Source organism: Rhodnius prolixus, unplaced genomic scaffold (genome assembly GCF_049639745.1).
Source record: "Rhodnius prolixus isolate KJV_2025 unplaced genomic scaffold, Rpr scaffold_5, whole genome shotgun sequence".
In the NCBI taxonomy this organism is placed as follows: Eukaryota; Metazoa; Arthropoda; class Insecta; order Hemiptera; family Reduviidae; genus Rhodnius; species Rhodnius prolixus.
The window spans coordinates 38,043,934-38,063,658 of NW_027411624.1; the positions used below are offsets into that span (position 1 = coordinate 38,043,934).

At 32.2% G+C, this 19,725-nt stretch overlaps 1 protein-coding gene and 1 long non-coding RNA gene across 4 annotated transcripts; one reads left to right on the top strand and one right to left on the bottom strand.

Moving 5' to 3' along the window:
* The first annotated feature begins 4,304 nt into the window (after positions 1–4,304).
* On the top strand, positions 4,305–6,693 carry LOC141458412 (uncharacterized). Its single transcript, XR_012460934.1, has 2 exons — positions 4,305–4,983; positions 6,054–6,693. It is a non-coding gene; the product is annotated as an uncharacterized lncRNA (long non-coding RNA).
* Positions 5,925–19,725, bottom strand: LOC141458405 (uncharacterized). Of its 3 annotated transcripts, none has more exons than XR_012460916.1 (5): positions 18,404–19,721; positions 16,860–16,991; positions 15,861–16,109; positions 14,363–14,509; positions 5,925–7,657 (listed from the first exon to the last, which is right to left on the bottom strand). XR_012460916.1 is itself a non-coding variant. In XM_074136350.1 (5 exons), exon 5 carries the CDS (start codon positions 8,627–8,629, stop codon positions 8,036–8,038), a length of 594 nt encoding a protein of 197 aa, XP_073992451.1. In that variant the 5' UTR covers positions 8,630–14,509; positions 15,861–16,109; positions 16,860–16,991; positions 18,404–18,588; positions 19,183–19,725; the 3' UTR covers positions 5,925–8,035. The 3 variants fall into 3 exon arrangements, 2 of the variants coding, with proteins under 2 accessions (XP_073992451.1, XP_073992450.1); XM_074136350.1 differs by having other exon boundaries at positions 5,925–14,509; positions 18,404–18,588; positions 19,183–19,725; XM_074136349.1 differs by having other exon boundaries at positions 5,925–14,509; positions 18,404–19,725.

The following is a 19,725-nucleotide window of genomic DNA, read 5'->3' on the forward strand; positions in this document are numbered from 1 at the left end:
GTTACAATTCAATTAACTTTTCTTACCCATATTAATAACAAAGTGTTACGATCAAGTAAATTTAGTTATTCAGTTTTCAAGGGACATATTTGTTTTCGATAAATGTTTTTACAAATCGACAAGTGTAGTGTGCGATGAAAATCAATAATGAAAATTCATAGAAAGTTCAATTTTGTTTATTTAATAACGTACTTTCATTAAATCATTATGATCTAGAGCTTCTATTGAAATGTTTTTCTGTCGCTTCTGTTCGCTTCCTTAAGCTGAACCTTGGTGATTGCCCTGGATATTACAAAGATGTCCGGACGTGAAAAGAGTAAGAAATCAGAGTTTGCGAAGTATGGATCATGGACAACTTGAATCAATCATGATTTGCCTAATCCTATACATTCTCCGTACGAGCTGGCGTTCCTCAGACTCAGTTCTCGGTCCCCTTTTATTTATTATTATTCCGCAATGCCCTTAGATTAGATTAGACTAGGGCGGCCTCAAGGCCTGCGCCACTGCGACCCCTTTGGATCTGTTGTGGTTCCCCTCACTTTAAAGCTCACCCTCAAGACCTGTCCTTTTGATCAGACTCTTCATGCTGGAGAGTGACTCCATATTCTCCCACTCATTCACATAACTGTTTCTCGACTCTTTAGTTCGAAGGAAACAAACTCTGCATTTAACTTCTTTTAAGCCTTTTGCTACTGCTGTAGCTGCTGCTCGTGGAGCAATCAGTAGTTATGACAGAAATCATGGGATACTACTTTTCCAATCGTCAGTGAATCCCAGTCTCCCTAATCAAAAATCTTTAGGATAATAGTTTTTCGGTTCGCATTGATCTTACCATACATAGTAACCTCCATATCCATTACCTAGCGAACTCCTTTTTTTCTCGATTTTATGGTTTCATATCATTTTATAATACTTAACATGTATTGAAGAATTACTTCATATTATATTTTAGTAATAAAAATAGTGTATTAAAGTAAATTGGGAATAGAAAAGAAAGTAGACATATTAAGATCATGGCCAGTGCTATCTAGCGGCAATAGCTTGAACTAGTAAGATGTTACATAGAAACTAGTTCCAGTGATCACCGCTAGGTAGTATGAACATGTACTTTGACACTTAAAATAAACATTAAATAACCTCCCAAACGTTTATTTTTAATACATCAATTTTTTTTCCATTCCTAATTTTAATGTAAGAACAAGATGTATAGAATTTCTAATAAGGATGTTTAGACTGTTTATTACTTTTTTAATATGGTTAAATCCGCTATTGTTAACCCATTTCATTATTTTGAAGGATCCTTCCATATTTTCAGCAAGTACGACCTTATTTATTAGGTAATTCGCATTCTCTTTTGATTCTAAATAGATTCTCTAACTGTGGAACTGTTCTTCAAGTATTCTTTTCTATTATTTACTACGTTCAGAGTAATACTACAAAAAATAAAACTTTTTTCATATTAATTTTCATCTTTGTAGCTGAAAAGAAGGTTTTAATTTGATTAAATTTCTCTTATATTTTCTAATCACAGAACTATTTCTGTTCTATATCAAAAAATAATAATAATAATAATTAAAAAATTAGAATATTAATATTAGTAGCATGTTTGTTGTTGTATTGGTCAATCAGAGTAATCTTTTTGATAAATAATAATTATGTTTTTTGAAAATATATTTCATTTTATTTGAAAGAAAGGGTTAGGTTCTTTTAAAAATGATTTAAACTTTCATATCAATGCTTTAGTTTTATTGCAGTTACATTTATTTAATTTTTATGAATACATAATCAATTATTGTAAATGTTTTCTTTTTTCCTATGTTCTTAATTCAAGCTAAACTCAGTAAAAACAAATTATTTAAAGTACATAAATATTGTTGATTGCACATAATGTTTATTTTCAGATTAAATACCTCTAATACTGGAGTACTGCCTGCAAAACTGTTCATCAATAGATGCTCAAGTGAAATAAACGTAAATCATCTATCCTAGGAAATTTTTGTAAAGAATCAATTAATAAAGCAAGTATTATGTAGTTACTATATGTAATATGTACGTTAATTTCACAGTCTAATATTATAATTTTTACTTCAAATTGCATGTTCTATGTTTTTAATAAAATGTTTAATTTGTTTGCTTCATAAAAAAACAAAAAAAACACTATAAATTTAAAAAAAGAATCTTATTTATTCTCCTTTTCATCTCAGGAAAAAAAAAAGAAGAAAAATTTAAAAATCTTCGATAGCGAACAGACAAGATGTTTTATTAACATGTTTGTACAGATTTATTGTTAAATAAACGCTTTTAAATACATTAAAATTTAAATAACACTGTTAAATAAAAAAACATTTGGAAAAATGAAAATAGTCTCTTAATTTTACTGTAATTTTTGTTTTGAAAATCAAGAAGTATAAACCATTGGAAAAAGTTGAAAATAAAAAATGAATAATTAGTTTAAGAAATAACCAGAAGGTAGCAGCACTTACTGGACCTGTTAACTATATAAACACATTTTAGTTTACATATTTACCACCAGGTAGCACTAAAACTGTATTTACAACTGTCAAGATTTCTCTTCAGTACGACTTGAGTGTTGAAGGAGGGTATATCGCTCTGTCGCTCGTCACCATAAACATACATATCTTACTTTAGTCTCACATCATCAAATGTGAAAGGTATCATAACATATTATGTCTGTCTGGTCAAAAATAAAGAATTATAATGTAAAATATTCCAATCAAATACGAAAAAGGTATGATAACTTATGTCTGTCTAGTCTAAAAATCAGTATCATAAACATACGTGAAAGTTCTTCTATAATTATGAAAAAAATGTTCCAAACATCAAATTACAGACATATTTAGTAAAAATAATTATTATTCTGAAGTATAATTTAAGAAATAACCAGAAGGTAGCAGCACTTACTGGACTTGTTAACTATATAAACACATTTTAGTTTACATATCTACCACCAGGTAGCACTAAAACTGTATTTACAACTGTCAAGATTTTCAAATCTTCTATAATTATTAAAAAATGTTCCAAACATCAAATTACAGACATATTTAGCAAAAATGATTATTATTCTGAAGTATAATCGCCCCACCCTCCCACCCTGGAAAAATCACTTACTTATATAGTCTGGCAGTACTATTGCACACTCGACAAGCAAAAAACATTTTATGCATTTCTCTCAGCATAAACCAATTTCTTTTAGCTTACTTCCGGTATCAATAATTAACTCATTCATAATGCCAACCAACTGTATATTTTGTAATTAATGAAAAAGCTTGAGCTACATAATAATTAATATAAACTATTCAGTTAATAACGAATGAACTGCAGTTTGTACTGACACTCCTAGGTAGCAGAGTAATCAATGTTTTAACGATTAGATTTCTCTTTCTCGACTTTGGAGGCCTTTTTTAACTATTTTTTTTGTTTTCTTTTTTCAATTTTTTTTTTTTAATCATTTTTAATTTCTTATTATTTAAGGGATTAAAAGGAAAAATAAATACAATATTATTAATTTTTTTTATTATTTAAAAATAAGTTATAAACTTTTTTACAATAAGTTTAATAAAATCTTTACAGAGTTTGGGAAAACTTCATTCGACTGGTGACTCACGAGACTTATATGGGACCTCCCTTCACTCACATTTAACCAATTAAGTGCAATAATTGTGAGTGAAAGGAAGTCCTATTTAATTAAATTGCATTGCTTTTAAATTTTACCTTGAATTAAGGAAAACACCTATAATAATTGATAAAGTACTGAAACCTTTTCATTCAATAAATGAAATAAATTTCCAAAAAATACACTTGCTGTTTATTAATAAAATTAATTTGATTGAAAATACAATACAAAAAAATAAAAATAATTTCACTGAGATGCAGCAACTTCGTATTTGATAATTAATAATAAGGTCAATGCTAAATTACAAAAGAAGGGTCGATCTATTTTAAAAAATAAAAAGCATAATTCAGTAGAAAAAGTTGAATTCATTTCTTTATTTCACATGAATCCAGCTGTTTCCGTGTTTGATAAGCCATTGCAAGATTGTGCAAATTATCTTGTTCTATTTTGAAAAACAAGAAGCAAAAGCCATTGGAAAATGTGGTAATCGTCTTTCTTTAGCAAAATTGAACTAGATAAATCGTTTATTTTGGTTGACAAACCTAATGAACTAAGGATTTAAATTTATGGCAGCTTGACTTAAACAAGTTTAGTACAACAGTTTAATTGCAATGTTATTCAGTTTTAAAGGGATATATTTGTTTTTGATAAATGTTTTGACGAATCGTCAAGTTTCGTGTGTAATGAAAATCAATAAGGGAAAATTAAAATATTTATATTTAGTTACTTTTGGCCACCTAACTACAAATTTACTGAATCTGATTTTTCGTATTTTCTCTTGAACAGCATTTACGATTTCCTGTAAACAGAGTACTTTCATTATATTATGATCTAGAGCATGTATTGAAACATTTCTCTTGAAAAATTGATAAAAACGAAAAACTCTGTTATAAATAAAAGACTGCTATAGCAGCTGGTATGGAGCAATCTGTACTTTTACAGAAATCATGGGGTATTTATTACATTGTCATCGAATTCAGTCTCCCTAATCAAATATCTTTAGGATAATAGTAAATGCTCTTCGATAAAAATCATATTGACCTATAAATCTTTTATCCTCCATCTAGCACAATCCTTTTTCCCTGATTTTTCATTATTGTTTTGTGGGTTATCTTAAAATACTTAACATGTATGTATAATAATAAAGAATTGCTTCATTATTACGTTTAAGGAAAAGTTTTTATATTTAAAGAAAATTTCAATACGTGTGTTGTGACGAGAATTCGTGAATGCTCTCAACAGAAAGAATGAAGAGGGTAGTAGTGCCTAGAAGCAGAAGTAGAATGAGAAGTACTTGCTGGAGCAAGTGTGTGTGAACAAGACCTTTCCTTTTGTACCTGCTTCATAAGGTATTTTGCTTATCTTTATCTCTTGGCCCTTTAATTACTTTTTCTTACCCACAATAATTACAAGGTGTGAATATCAAGTAGAATGTTATTCAGTTTTCAAGGGGATTATTTGTTTTCGATAAATGTTTTTACTAATAGTCGAAGTTTCGTGTGTGATGAAAATAAATAATAAATCATTTGTTTTTATACTTAGTTTAATGGCTCCTTTTGGCGAAAATCTTTCATCCTAACTAAAAATTTACTGACTCTGATTTTTCGTATTTTCTCTTTAATAACATTTACGATTTCCTGTAAACAACATACTGTCATTATATTATTATGATCTAGCGCATGTATTGAAAAATTTCTCTTGAAAAATTGATAAAAACTAAAAACTCTCTGTAATAAATAAGTCGGCTATAGCATCTAGAATGGAGCAATCTTCAGAGATTGCCAATCTGAAATTTGACAGAAATCGTGGGGTACTACCTTTCCAATTGTCAACGAATGCAGTCTCCCCAATTAAATATCTTTTGAAAAATAGTAAATGCTCTTCGGTTTGATCTTAACATTCATAATGACCTCAAAATCTTTTATCCTCCATCTAGCAAAATCCTTTCTTGGCAAAATTATTGTTATTTGCATACACATTTATTTCATTATATGAATAATATTTCATGATAGTTATAGATATTAAATGTGTTTCTTTAGCTTTTATGAATTAAATGAACAAAATTGAACTTGAAAGATCGTTTATTTTGGTTGACAAATCTAATAAACTAATGATTTAAATTTATGGCAGCTTGACTTAAACAAGTTTAGTAGTACAAGTGCATAAATCGCAACGTAATTTATGTTAAAATAATTTAATGTTTTACAATGCTACGAATACGTTCCAAAAGATTGATCCGTTTAAAATATTTAAACTAAAATATCAGCATTCATATTTTATTTATTTCTTAAATTTTTGAAAGATACAAATTTATCTTGAACAAATGGTTGCGTTTTATGTTGTAGTATCATTGAATTGAATGCTTTTAATTTAAGAATAAATCTATAAACTGTTTATTTCATTGAATAATGATTTTCAGATTGAAAACAGCCAATACTGTGAGCCAATAACTGTAAAACAGTTCATCATCTGAAGTGGAAATGAAAAAGTCGCTGAGAAAACATCGATCAAATGAGTATGTACAAACAATTTTTCTTATGAATCAATTACTTAAAAAATGTATTATTTAGGTATAGGTAAATTGCATGTTTGTATCACAATCTTATTTGATGATTTTTTGACTTAAAGTGAACATAAAAAGTATTATTTAGTAGGAGAATAAATAACAACCTTTAATTTGAAAAAAAATAATTATTTATTTGCATTCCTATTTTGTTTTTACATAGACTTCACATTCTATTATGCGAAAGATATACATTTAAATCAATACAATACAAAAAGAATTGCTAAAAACGTTTAAAAATATCACGAGAAACTTAAAATAATTAAGAAATTAAGGTAAAAAAATAAAAAATAAGTTCCAAAAAAAATCCGTCAGAAGGCCATTTATTAGATGAAAAATAGTTCCAGAAGTAGCTATCAGACACCAGTGCTGTAACCTTCCTCTATATATACGCCAGCAAAAAAAAAATTCTCGTCAGTACGACTTGAATAATGCAAGGGGACAGATCGCTCGTCGCTCCTAACAATGTTATCTAATCTAGTCTAACACTCATCACGTGTCTTCCAAAAAATCATGATGTTGGGTAATGGTTAGGGAGATGTGGTCGCTTCGTTGGTCGGATAGCAACTATTGTCTAGGTTAGAGAGGTAAACTGCAGTCACAGTAAAATAAGTAGTAACTAACGTTGGGTCAAAGAATACGCAGTTATTCCTTACTTCCAAAGACACTATCTGAGACAGAATAATGAAGCTAATATTCTACAAAAATAAGGAAACTAAGTGCAAAATTGGTTAAAAGACAAGTAAGTTCTTAATCTTACATAAAATAGCATTTGCATGGCTGGGACACCTCAAAGTTCATTGGTTCTCTGTACGCCATATTTCAACGCTTATAAATGATAAGTCCCTTTTAGCTCCTACTTTTTACTCTTCATTTTGCTCCCCTTCCTCTGCAGTCTTTAAGTTTAATTAATTATTATTTCACAGAAAAATTAAGATCTTTAAAACAATTTTTCCCCATAGGTATTTGATAAATTATCAGATAATGCTATTAAAATTATTATATATAAAAGTGATAATATGTTTGGTTTGTCTTATATATGCTCAAGAGAAGTGTGATAAATTACTTTTGTCCTGGCTTATGTAATACCAACCTGTAACGTAATATTAATTATGTGTTTGATTATGAAGCTCACTCAGATGATTAAATCTCCTTTACTTCTATGTCATAAATATATCTACAAAATTAGTTATTCTGTTGCAATGTAATTGTTTATTTTGAAGTCTTGGGTCCCATATAGTGGACTGTTTTAGAGGCCATGACTCAACTTCATCTTATGTTTCAATATCAAGATTGCATTAAAAAGGTTTCAATATAAAAGTTATGTGTTTTAAAATGTAATATGTATTTCTCTTCATCCAGTGCCTTTGATCAGACCCTTTCTGCCCTTTGCTGGCTATTCTTGAGCATGGTCCTTCCTTACATCCAGCAGCACTCCCAAATTTGAATTAAAACCTATCCTGTTAATTTGTGGAATTCTATTTTAGGTAATCTTAACCATTATTTATTATTTCTAAAGCATGTTAACAAGAAAAAAAAAGTATTATTTAGTAGGAAAATAAGTAAAAACCTTTAATTTGAAAAAATAAAATCATTTATTTGCATACCTATTTTGTTTTTACATAGACTTCATAGTTTACATTCTATTATGCGAAAGATATCACATATACATCAATAAAATACAAAAAGAATTGCTGAAAAACGTTAAAAAGTAACAGAAAAACTAAAAATAGTAAAGGAATGAAGGTAAAAAAAAATTAAATAAAAATTAGTTCCAAAAAATCCGCCAGAGGGCGCCACTTATCAGACAGGTGAGAAAATAGTACATATACTTTATTTTACATTCTGAAAATGTCCACTTCGATGGCGAGCGAATTCCGCTGGGCACAGTAGCTCTGTACGTCCCTACTGCTGGGTGCAAGCTCTTTCCGGACCGGTTCTCCCTGACACTTGAGCACAGACCCCGTGTCCTCACCCAGAAGTGGTCCCTCCCTGGTCGCTTCAGGGCTCCATTCCACTCCTGCTTGAACAATGGTTCTCTTACCTTGATCTTTGTCTTCCTTTTCGCTGCAGTTTTCTATTCTTTCTTCTTCCCACGCAGCTTTCTGAACTTCTACATGGCTACGTCCTCCTTTAAACTGGTCACCTTCTAAGTCTGACCTGCTATCTGCATCATCCTTGCTGCCTTCATGTTCCTCTTGTATGTTCTTTGCTTCTTGGCCCTTGTTTGGTCCGGCCTTCATTCCTTCAGGTATGTCGTTTACTTCTCTTTTTATTTCACCTTTTATTCCGTCATGGCCTGTTTTCATCTCGTTCCGCCAGTTTCTCATATCTTCTATCATTTCGTCTTTCCACTTCCTATGATCTTCTTTTATCTCCTTCATCATTGCTATTAACTCTTCCATGCTGGGCTCCTTAGTACTCACGGGCATACAACACTCGTCGGTTTTCTAGAACTTCCAGCAATTTACCCGATCTAATAAAATCAACACTTACTCGTCTAGCGGTTTTACTATATCCCACTTCTGGACACCAATGTAAAGTTTTTCTTGTCCTTTTACTAAGAAAGAACTTTACTTACACAACTAGTGCCTGCCACTAGTTATTAAATAATATGTGGGTTTGATTAATAATAAAACTTGCTAAAGTTGTAAGTAATAACCTGATTTATTAACACATTACCTTTACTCACATTAACATTTACTAGCAACTAACGCTATTCATTACAGTCACCATTTACAACAGTCACAACAGTTTACTGTTACTTACTCACTACGTAACGCCACAAAACTGTTCCCCGACTGACCACTGGTCCGCACTGCACCGAATTGCACTAGTCTCAGCTGCACTAACACAGCTTTACTCATCAACTGACTAATTGCCCAACTAGCTACCACTGAAGCACTCCGCAACACTGATTCTCTCAAAAACTATCCCTTCCAAAGTGTCTCTCCACAACTTGACTAAAAACTCTAAACTCTAGAACTCTAATAACTAACTGCACTTGATTACAGCTGACTAAGAACTCTTCTTAAAAACTCACCCTCCAGCTGTGTCTGCCTCCTTTTAACTGCGTGCCTCCCTCCAACTAGGACTGCCCTCCTCCAACTCTCTGAGCATAGGTTTCCACGCCCTCCTGACGCTCATTGGCTGGAAAACACATACTGCCACCACCTCAGCTGGGGCCGCCCTCTTCCTACTCTCTGTCTCGCTCCTACCTGTCACTAACTCCTTGAACAATCTAGCCCTTTCCTTTCTAGTTCAGGTAAAGACCGGCCCTTTTGTCTACACAGTGGTGGCCTGATACCGACTTTGGTCGCTTAACCCCTAGAACAATCTAGGCCTTTCTTCTCTACCACAGGTAGATACCGCCCTTTTGTTTATGCAGTGGCGGCCTGTTACTGACTTTGATCGCTCAACCCCTAGAACAATCTAGGCCTTTCTTCTATGCCCAGGTCAACTTCGTTACACTATGTAAGTTTATGTCACAATATAATTAATTATATGAAACTTGTACTTTTGTAAAGATAATGTACATCTTGGTTGAGAATAAAGAAAACACTTTAATTTTTAAAAAAATCTATTTATTTGAATACCTATTTTTTACATAGACTTAATATTATTTTACATAGTCTTAATTTTATATTCTAATATTGTACAAAGAAAAATTATTAAAAAAGCAAAAAGAAGTGCTAAAAAAGTAAAAAACTAAAAACAAGGAAAAATGGAACAAAAAACAAAAATAAAAAATTAGTTCAAGAAAAATCCGGCAGAGGACGCTAAATATCGAAAAAGATAAAAAATTAAAAATTAGTACTAAAAAAATGCGTAAGAGTTCGCAAAACATCAAAAAAGTTAATAAAAATTAGTTCTAAAAAAATCCGCTAGGACAGGCGCCACTAAACAGGTAAGTTTGGTAGTTTGTTTACATATGTAAACAACTTTGACAGTTAGTAGTTCTAAAAATGACCACCAGGTAGCACAGCTGTTACCTGTAGTATATATACGTACACATAAACAAATTTTCTTCAGTACGACTTGAGTGATGAAGGGGGGTATCGCTCTCGCTCGTCACTCCAAAAACATCGATATTCTTGTCGACACCTCTCTCCCAAAGAATCATGATGGTTAGTGTAATGGTTATGAAGATGTTGTCGCTTCGGCGGTCAGAAAGCAACTATTCTCCCCGCCCTACCCCACCCCCGCGACGAACTTTCTTATATACCCTCTGGAACACATATCACCATAGCAACGCGTCCCATCACCATGGCAACCAAGAAACATTCAGCAAACTGCCGCTAGATCGCTCCCATGCCCTGTTTTACCATGCTAACGACTCACATGACTTCCAAACATTTAACCATGCTAACCACTCTCATGACTTTCAAACATTCAACTATGCTAACAACTCTCATGACTTCTTCATATTTAACCATGCCAACCACTCTCATGACATATACACGACCTTGCATTCATATCTAACCATGCCAACGACTCACATGACTTCCAAACATTTAACCATGCCAACCACTCTCATGACATATACACGACCTTGCATTCATATCTAACTATGCTAACGATTCACATGACTTCCAAACATTTAACCATGCTGGCGCCTCTCATGACATATATACCACCTTGCATTCATATATAACCATGCTAACGACTCTCATGATTTCCAAACATTTAACCATGCTAACAACTCTCATGATTTCCTCAGATTTAACCAACTGGCGACTCACTTGACTTATATATTCCTAACTTGCACAAACATTTAAGCATGCTGGCGACTCACATGACATATGTACGACCTTGCACTCATATCTAATGCTAACGGCTCTCATGACTTCTTCACATTTAACTATGCTTGCGACTCTCATGACATATATTCCTAACTCGCACACATATTTTACCATGCTGGTGACTCTCATGACATATATTCCTAACTCGCACACATATTTCACCATGCTGATGACTCTCATGACTTATATATTCCCATGCTGGTGACTCTCATGACTTATATATTCCCATGCTGGTGACTCTCATGACTTATATATTCCTAACTCGCACACATATTTCACCATGCTGGTGACTCTCATGACATATATTCCTAACTCGCACACACATTTTACCATGCTGGTGACTCTCATGACATATATTCCTAACTCGCACACACATTTTACCATGCTGATGACTCTCATGACATATATTCCTAACTCGCGCACACATTTTACCATGCTGGTGACTGTCGAGACCTTTATAGGGCTGCCTTACAAACACTTAACCTTGGTAGAGACTGGGAACTGAATTCCAAAATATATAAATATATATTCATCAGAATATATATTGTTTGCTTTTTTCATTGTGTTTATAATATATTTAATTCGCAAAGGTAGACAATAAGTTATTAATTGATACTTAAAGTGGTGTATAGTAGATAAATTAATAAAAATGTGAGCCAATACATAAATAGGTTACATTTGACACGATGAAAAATAATTTAAATAATTTAATAATTTAAATGGTATAACGTAGATTTATATATCTTACCAGCATGATTAAATGTAAGTCAAACGTAATTCTATTTAGGTCTTGAGAGTCATTATCATGGTTAATTGTGATTGTACAGCAATCCTAAATAAGTCTTGTGAGTCGTCATCATGGTAAAAGATAAGTGTAAGTTAGTCTCTATATAGGTCTAGAGAGTCACCAGTATGGTTAAGTATGTGAGTGTAAGGTAGTTCTATGTAGCTCTAGAGAGTCACCACATGGTTAAATGTGAGTGCAAGGCGGTCCTATATAAGTCCTGAGAGTCACCAGCAAGGTTAATTGTAAGTGCAATGTAGTCCTATATAGATGTCTAGAGAGTCGCCAACATCGTTAAATGTGAGTGTAAGGTAGTCCTATATAGATGTCTGGAGAGTCGCCAGCATGGTTAAATGTGAGTGTAAGGTAGTCGTATGTACACTGCCGGTCAAAAGTTTAGGACCACCTCAATTTTTTGAGAATATTCGATATATTTTGGAATAAATAACACAAACTAACATTGTTTTTCAACAATGAAGCTTTAATATATGTTAACAGAAGTACACAGTTCAATATACGAGGGGCACTATTTATATTTTGAGCCTAATAATAAAAAAACAGTAATTTGTCATTGAAAATGAAAATCGGTTCACGTGTCGATAATTTGAAACGATTGCTATACTTCCCCTTAACAAGTGTAAGAGCAGATCGTCGCTTTATTGTTAGGTAGGGGAGCCCTAACCCTATCATCCTACCAAATTTTATCAAAATAGGGCCAAGATTTACAGAGTAATTAGTAATAATAATTTTGGAGGGGGCCTTACATAAAGGGGGCTAACTCCTCTCCCATTCGATGTACAGGGCCGAGACCCCCAAAAGGCACATCTACATAAAGTTCCGAATCGAATGACACCTCATTCATGAAAATCGGTTCACGCGTTTAGGCGCTACGTTGTTTACAAAAAAGGTAACAACAAGAACAACAAGAAGAAGAAGAACAAGAACAAGAACATTTTTTGAAAAAGCCGTTTTTGCTCATTTTCGGCAACTTTTTTCTCGAAACCTATTAGATCTGGGTGGTTGCAAAAAAATTATAGTTATAAAGGAGAATTTGGAGTAAGATTTAAAGAAAATTTGGGAATTTTATCTTTTATAGAAAAATAGAAAAAAATTGTCAAAGTTGGGTGTTTTTCAACGTTACACTTTTTCGTGCAGTTTTTGATGGTCAACCCTTATACAACTGTCCTACCGGACAGTTTTAATGACTTTATTGTTTTTCAAAATATTCTCCTTTATGATCTATACTCGTACACTTCTGCATACGTTCGAACCACTTGTCAAAGCATCCTTTCATTCCGCTTGAGACACCTCCAAAACATGGTTTTTGAATGCATCAACGGCTTCTTCTGCCGACGAAAATCGTTGTCCACGTAATTTATTCTTGACTTTCGGAAAATAAAAGAAGTCATTTGGTGCCAAATCAGGACTGAACGGCGGATGACCCATTAATTCGATTTTTTGAGTGCTCAAATAGTCAGTTGTTAGACGAGATGTGTGACAGACAGCTGGCATTGTCTTGATGAAGAATGATCCGACGGCGCTTGTTTGTTTTCCTTATTTCATAGAAGACTTCCGGCAAACAAATGGTTGTGTACCATTTAGAATTGACCGTTCTACGTTCCTCTAAAGCAGTGGTTTTCAACCTTTCTAACGCCGTGACCCCGCAATACAGTTCCTTATGTTGCGGAGACCCCAAACCAAAAAATAATTTTGGTGGCTACTTCATAACAGTAATTTTGCTACAGTTACGATTCGGAATGTAAATACCTGATATCCATTATGTATTCTCATTGCTACAAATCAAACATAATTTAAACATAGAGATTAATCAAAAAAACAATATTTAAATTATATATTGAGAAATATTGATTACTAATTCCAATAAATAACATTAACGGCTATAACGGCGTGCTTTACAGCTGAATAGTGCTGCTGCAGACGGTAGCGCGGCTTCTCAGCGGCTAAAGCCATCGGAAATATGTATTTTCCGATGGCTTTAGGCGACCGCTGTGTTTTGGTCGTTCGACCCCCGCCGGGGTCGCGACCGACAGGTTGAGAACCGCTGCTCTTAAGGCACTGTTGTCACATGACCAGTTTTTCCGAAAAAACAGGCGACCGTTTGTTTCGAAGTGCTTCGAGCGCGAACAACTTTTGTTGGATTTGGTTCATCTTGAAACACCCATACAGTCGACTGCTGTCTAGTTTTCGGCTCGTACGCATATATCCATGATTCGTCGTCAGTTACAATCTTATACACGTCTTTTGAAGCACCGCCATTGTACGTATGCCTATCGTGGGTGTAATTAGGGTTTTGAGTGATTAAAACTTATTAATTAATATAAATAACAGGTGGTCTTAAACTTTTGAGCGGCAGTGTAGGTCTAGTGAGTCACCAACATGGTTAAACGGGAGTGCAAGGCGTCCTATATAAGTCATGAGAGTCGCCAGCATGGTTAATTGCGAGTGCAAAGTAGTCCTATATAGATGTCTAGAGAGTCGCCAGCATCGTTAAATGTGAGTGTAAGGTAGTCGTATGTAAGTGTCGAGTGTAGCCAAAATTAAATAATAGATAAATTTACCTGAAGAACAGGTCCATAAGATAACGTAATAATAGTTTCCTTAATTGAATATAACGCAGTAAGGAGTGCGAATTACTTCAACTCATGTGAGACGTCCTGTGATAAATGGTCACCATGGTATCTTCGAATCAGCGAAGAGAACTGGATCTAGAAAAAATTGAGCTCTATTATAAAAACCACACGGATAAATAAACAGGTTTTTAATTGATTATTGTAAACCGTTTTTTGCAATTTAGACTCTGAAATGTTGCCTGATCGTTTTACATCAGTCTAATATAATGTATAGCAGACAAATTAGTCATTATACGTGTACATTTAACAACTTCTCTCGAAGCTGGTAAGCCTCTACATAATTTATCAACGCGATCTAGTCAGCTCCATTGACAAGATTTATCATTTCTTCAACCAATACATTTTTTTTTTATTAAACTATTTACTTTTAATATCACCATAGCGCGTACATGCAACCATCCTACGTCATTTAAAAGACAAAGGGAGTATAGATTATTTGTACCTAATTTAAAAGGTACCTAGTTTAACCTTAGAATGCCACTTCTAATCTTTGAACTAATGAACCTTGTACTTTCTAAGAGGAGGCTTCTATTTAAATAGTTCTTAGTAACAAACTCAAAATGCTACGCTCCATTAATAATTGTGGAACTTACGATTGTAAGCCTTACAATCTTGAACTTACGATTTATTTTGGATCATTAAGATCCAAAATAAATTATTTCTTGAACAGATTATCAGAACAGAAGCAGGGTTGGCCTGCTTTGGAACTACCAGTGAAGAAAATTTAATTTAAAATGGGAAACTACATTTACTTTGGCCATGAATAATGATGTTCTTACCTCCTTATCTATTTCTAAGCCTCTAGTTTATCGTACAGGTAGGGTTGGCCTGTTTTGGAACTACCAGTGAAGAAAATTAAATTTAAAATAGGAAACTACATTTACTTTGGCCAAGAATAGTGAATGTTCTTATGTCCTTATTTATTTCTAAGCTACTAGTATATCGTACAGGTGGGGTTGGTTTAAAGTAAAACATCTATAACAATTTATGTATATTATATAGATTAAATAAAGAATACTGTAATTGAACTCAAGAATGGTTTTTTTTTTAATCCTAAACTTTTTCATTCAATGATAATGAAAAATATTTCTAAAATACACATTTATTTCTTAGGAAAAAAAGTAATTTGATTGGAAAAATATAACTCACACAATCTACTACCATTATTATGATGAAATTATTTGTATGAAAATGAGTTAAAAAATTGTAAGCTCGAATAAAAATAGTTTTATATGTTTGGAAATTGATGCAGAATACACATGCATGCTTGATGTTGAATTTTTCAATTAAATTACTGCTACCTCCAATCAACAAAAATTAAAACTTCTTTCAAATAGAAAAGAAAAAAAAGAATAATTTGTATGAAAAAAAGTTTTGGTTCTTGTTGTATCACCCTCAACATAATAAATAATAAGATAAGACTCACCTGGATGCGAATAACCTCATATTAATAATGGTCGTGCTGCTGGAAGTACAGAAGGACTCTGGAAGGTGCTGCTGGAAGTTTATCATGACTGAAACTGGCATTAATTTTTCATCCTGTTGAAACTATGATTCAGTCACCAAAAATAATGAACGGTAAGTACAGAAGGACCCTTAAAAGTTCATCTCAGGTAAAAGCTGAGCTTAACGGGACTGCAAGTTGACAAGCCCATTGATGGTAGCACTGCATGAACTGAAAAAAATATTACATTAAACATAAGTAGGAGTAATACGAATTTCAAAAAAATATTTGGAAAATATTCTCTTCACTTGCTTAAAATAAAATTTTATAATATTCACAATGCGTTTATTCCAGAAAATGGTACGACTTAGTAACGAAGTATCACATACTTCTGTTACAAAATAAATGAACTGGGACGAAATAAACCTAGAGTTGACATGTTTTAATAAACAGAATTTTAAGAATTTACTTTTTTTATACCAATGAAATCAATTTAAATCTTCATAATTCCTTTATTTTATTGTCAATTAGGTTTATTTGTCTTAAGAAAAATACCTTTTTTTAAATAAAATAACTTTTTCCACGAAATTTAAGTTAACAAAAAGTTAGAATTCAATAAAGAAATTATTATTATTGAAAAAAAGTTTAATCTGGCTGTATAAGAGTTTCATTTGATTAAAAATCATGCATTCACATGTACGTTTAATGTTATACATTTAAATTAAACATTAACTTTTCTTTTTGTCATTTTGAAATATTAATAAAGTATTATTCATTTTTTCGTTTTATTTTTACTTTTTCATAATAATTAACAGATTAAATTGAAAACTAAATAAAATAATTTTTTAAGACTTTTTTTAATCAGAAACAAACTTATATTTTTTTAAACATGCAATAAACAAAATTTTAGCTTTTGCTAGCCCAAAGGCAAACCAGCTAATAGTGATAAAATCATGCATATTACGTATAATAACTACAAACCTTTTTTAAATAGATTCCTATCCAAATTTGGAGGAATATTCACGCTGGATTGATGTTTTACGTCTTTTTCACTTGGGCTTCCATTGATGGACAGTTTTATAGGCAGTACTCTGAAAACCCCAGTATTTAATCCTGAAAATCAACATTATTTATTGTAATTAAAATAATTAAAATGTGTAGTGAGTTTTACCTAGGATTAAGAATCACGAGAAAAACATCTCGTGATTATTTAACAATTAATGTATATTATGAAAATTAAATAAAGGCTACGATTAAACTAAAGAATTGATCTTTTTTTAAAAACCTAAATCTTTTCATTGGACGTTTATCTGTTTGTGACTAAATTAGTCGTGAATCGCGATTACGTTTTACCAAACTCTGAACTTGACCACAATACTGACAAAAAATTATTATAGAAATAAAATTTGCAAATAACAGCTCAAAAATATTAAAAAAACATTGCTGTCTGAAAATAGATAGGTAGAATTGAAATGGTGAAAATAGGTAGAAATTTGACACTAAGGGTTCGCTACACCGAATAAGTTGCCCAATTATTTAATGATATGTAAAAAACATACGTAAAAAATGTTTAATCAACTTTAAGCGGAAATAAAACTAAAAAAAAAAATACTCGGTGTAACCTACAAGATCGATTAAAGGCCTACACAATCTAAACACTTAATCAAACTTCGAAAATAACATTCATTACGAAGTTTACTCCATGCATTAATGAGCTACACTAACAAATTCTGTTGAGAGCATTCACGAATTCTCGTCACAACATACGTATTGTAATTTTCTTTAAATATAAAACTTTTCCTTAAACATAATAATGAAGTAATTCTTCAATATTATACATGTTAAATATTATAAGTATTTTAAGAGAAGTGTAAGAGCTTCCTCAAAACAATAATAAAAAATCGGGGATAAGGATTTTGCTAGATGGAGGATAAAAGATTTCGAGGTCAATATGAATGGCAAGATCAATGCAAACCGAAGAGCATTTACTATTGTCCTAAAGATATTTGATTAGGGAGACTGAATTCGATGACAATTGTAAAGGTAGTAAGTACCCATGATTTCTGTAAAAGTACAGATTGCTCCATACCAGCTGCTATAGCAGTCTTTTATTTATTACAGAGAGTTTTTAGTTTTTATCAATTTTTTGAGAGAAATGTTTCAATACATAATAATCATAATAACATAATGAAAGTACGTTGTTTACAGGAAATCGTAAATGCTGTTCAAGAGAAAATACGAAAAATCAGATTCAGTAAATTTGTAGTTAGATGGCCAAAAGTAACTAAATATAAATATTTGAATTTTCCGTAATTGATTTTCATTACTCACGAAACTTGACGATTCGTAAAAACATTTATCGAAAACAAATATATCCGATTAAAACTGAATCACATTCTACTTGATCGTAACACCATGTAATTATTATAGGCAAGAAAAAGTAATTGAATTGTAACGAGTGCTTGGTGGATATTAATATAAAGGTGAAAAATTAAAGGGCCAAGTGATAAAGATAAGCAAAATACCTTATGAAGCCGATACAGAAGGAAAGGTCTTGTTCACACACTTGCTCCAGCAAATACTTCTCATTCTACTCTTGCTTTAGGCACTACTACCCTCTTCATTCTTGTTACGAAATAGTACATTACCAGCAAAACACAGAGCTAGTAACTTCTTATCAGTCCTATCTATGAAGCCATTTAATTTTCATCTGAATTCCGAAATCACCATCATGTATAAATACAAAAGTTTCGTTATACTCAGTTATACTGTTAATGTAATAATAGTAGTCAATTTCATGTACACGAAGAATGACAAGATGAGGGTAAGGATTTCAACTTCACAGCTCTCCTAGGGCCGAACACACAAATGAGCAGACTGAATAAGGGAGGTTACGTGGTGTTATCCAAAATATTAACAAATCGTCAAACATATGTAAAAATTATGAATAAAAATAATTGAAATCTAGTACAAGTTAAAAAGAAAAATATTTTTCTTTTAATTCTTGCGCTTAATGAGATTTCTGCTTTAGTGTTTTAATAACTAATCTAGACGTGAAATGTATCGATTACAAAATAATTGAAAAACATGAAATTCTTGTCTAGTTTTGAACAACCCTATTTGATTTCTGATTCACTATAGTAATAACTAAGACATAGTTGGATCGTACACCTAGTGTAGACTTTAATTAGAAGTTACGTTCCAGAATTAATGGAAAATTAGGAATTCTCTTCTAGTTTAACTGGAAAGTTTGAGATTTCTGCTTAAGTCTAAGAATAAATAGCCAGATGTGAAAAATACTCACAGAGTTGCCTTTAATTAGAAGTTACGTACCAGAATTAATGGATAAATTAGGAATTCTCGTCTAGTTTGACTGGAAAGATTGAGGTAGATTACTTAATATTATTAAATAAGGTTTCTTTTTATTAAATCCAAATCTGTTGTTTTAATGACCTCTCGGTTATACTGTTAATGTAATATAAGTAGTCAATGTCATGTTCAGGTCTAACTCGTTCTACACACGAATTAAGCTTATCATACTCATCTTCCTCGTCTAGAATCTTGACTTGTGGTTTTCGTTACTGCTAACATTTCTCGAACTTTACTTTTTACAGGTCTTCGTAAAGGCTTAAGAATTTACTAATCTGATGTGGATCAGGTTACGTCCGTAGTATAAAATAATATTTGTAATTTTGTCCGCAGTAGGATGTATTTATTTATCCTTTACCGGTTTCGGTTTTTCAACCTTCTAAGCTAAGAGGTAGGGATTTCGCATTATCTTACGCTCTCGTGCGGCACTACACTTCCCGACTGAGCAAACAATAGAGAGGTTACATGGTGTTATCCA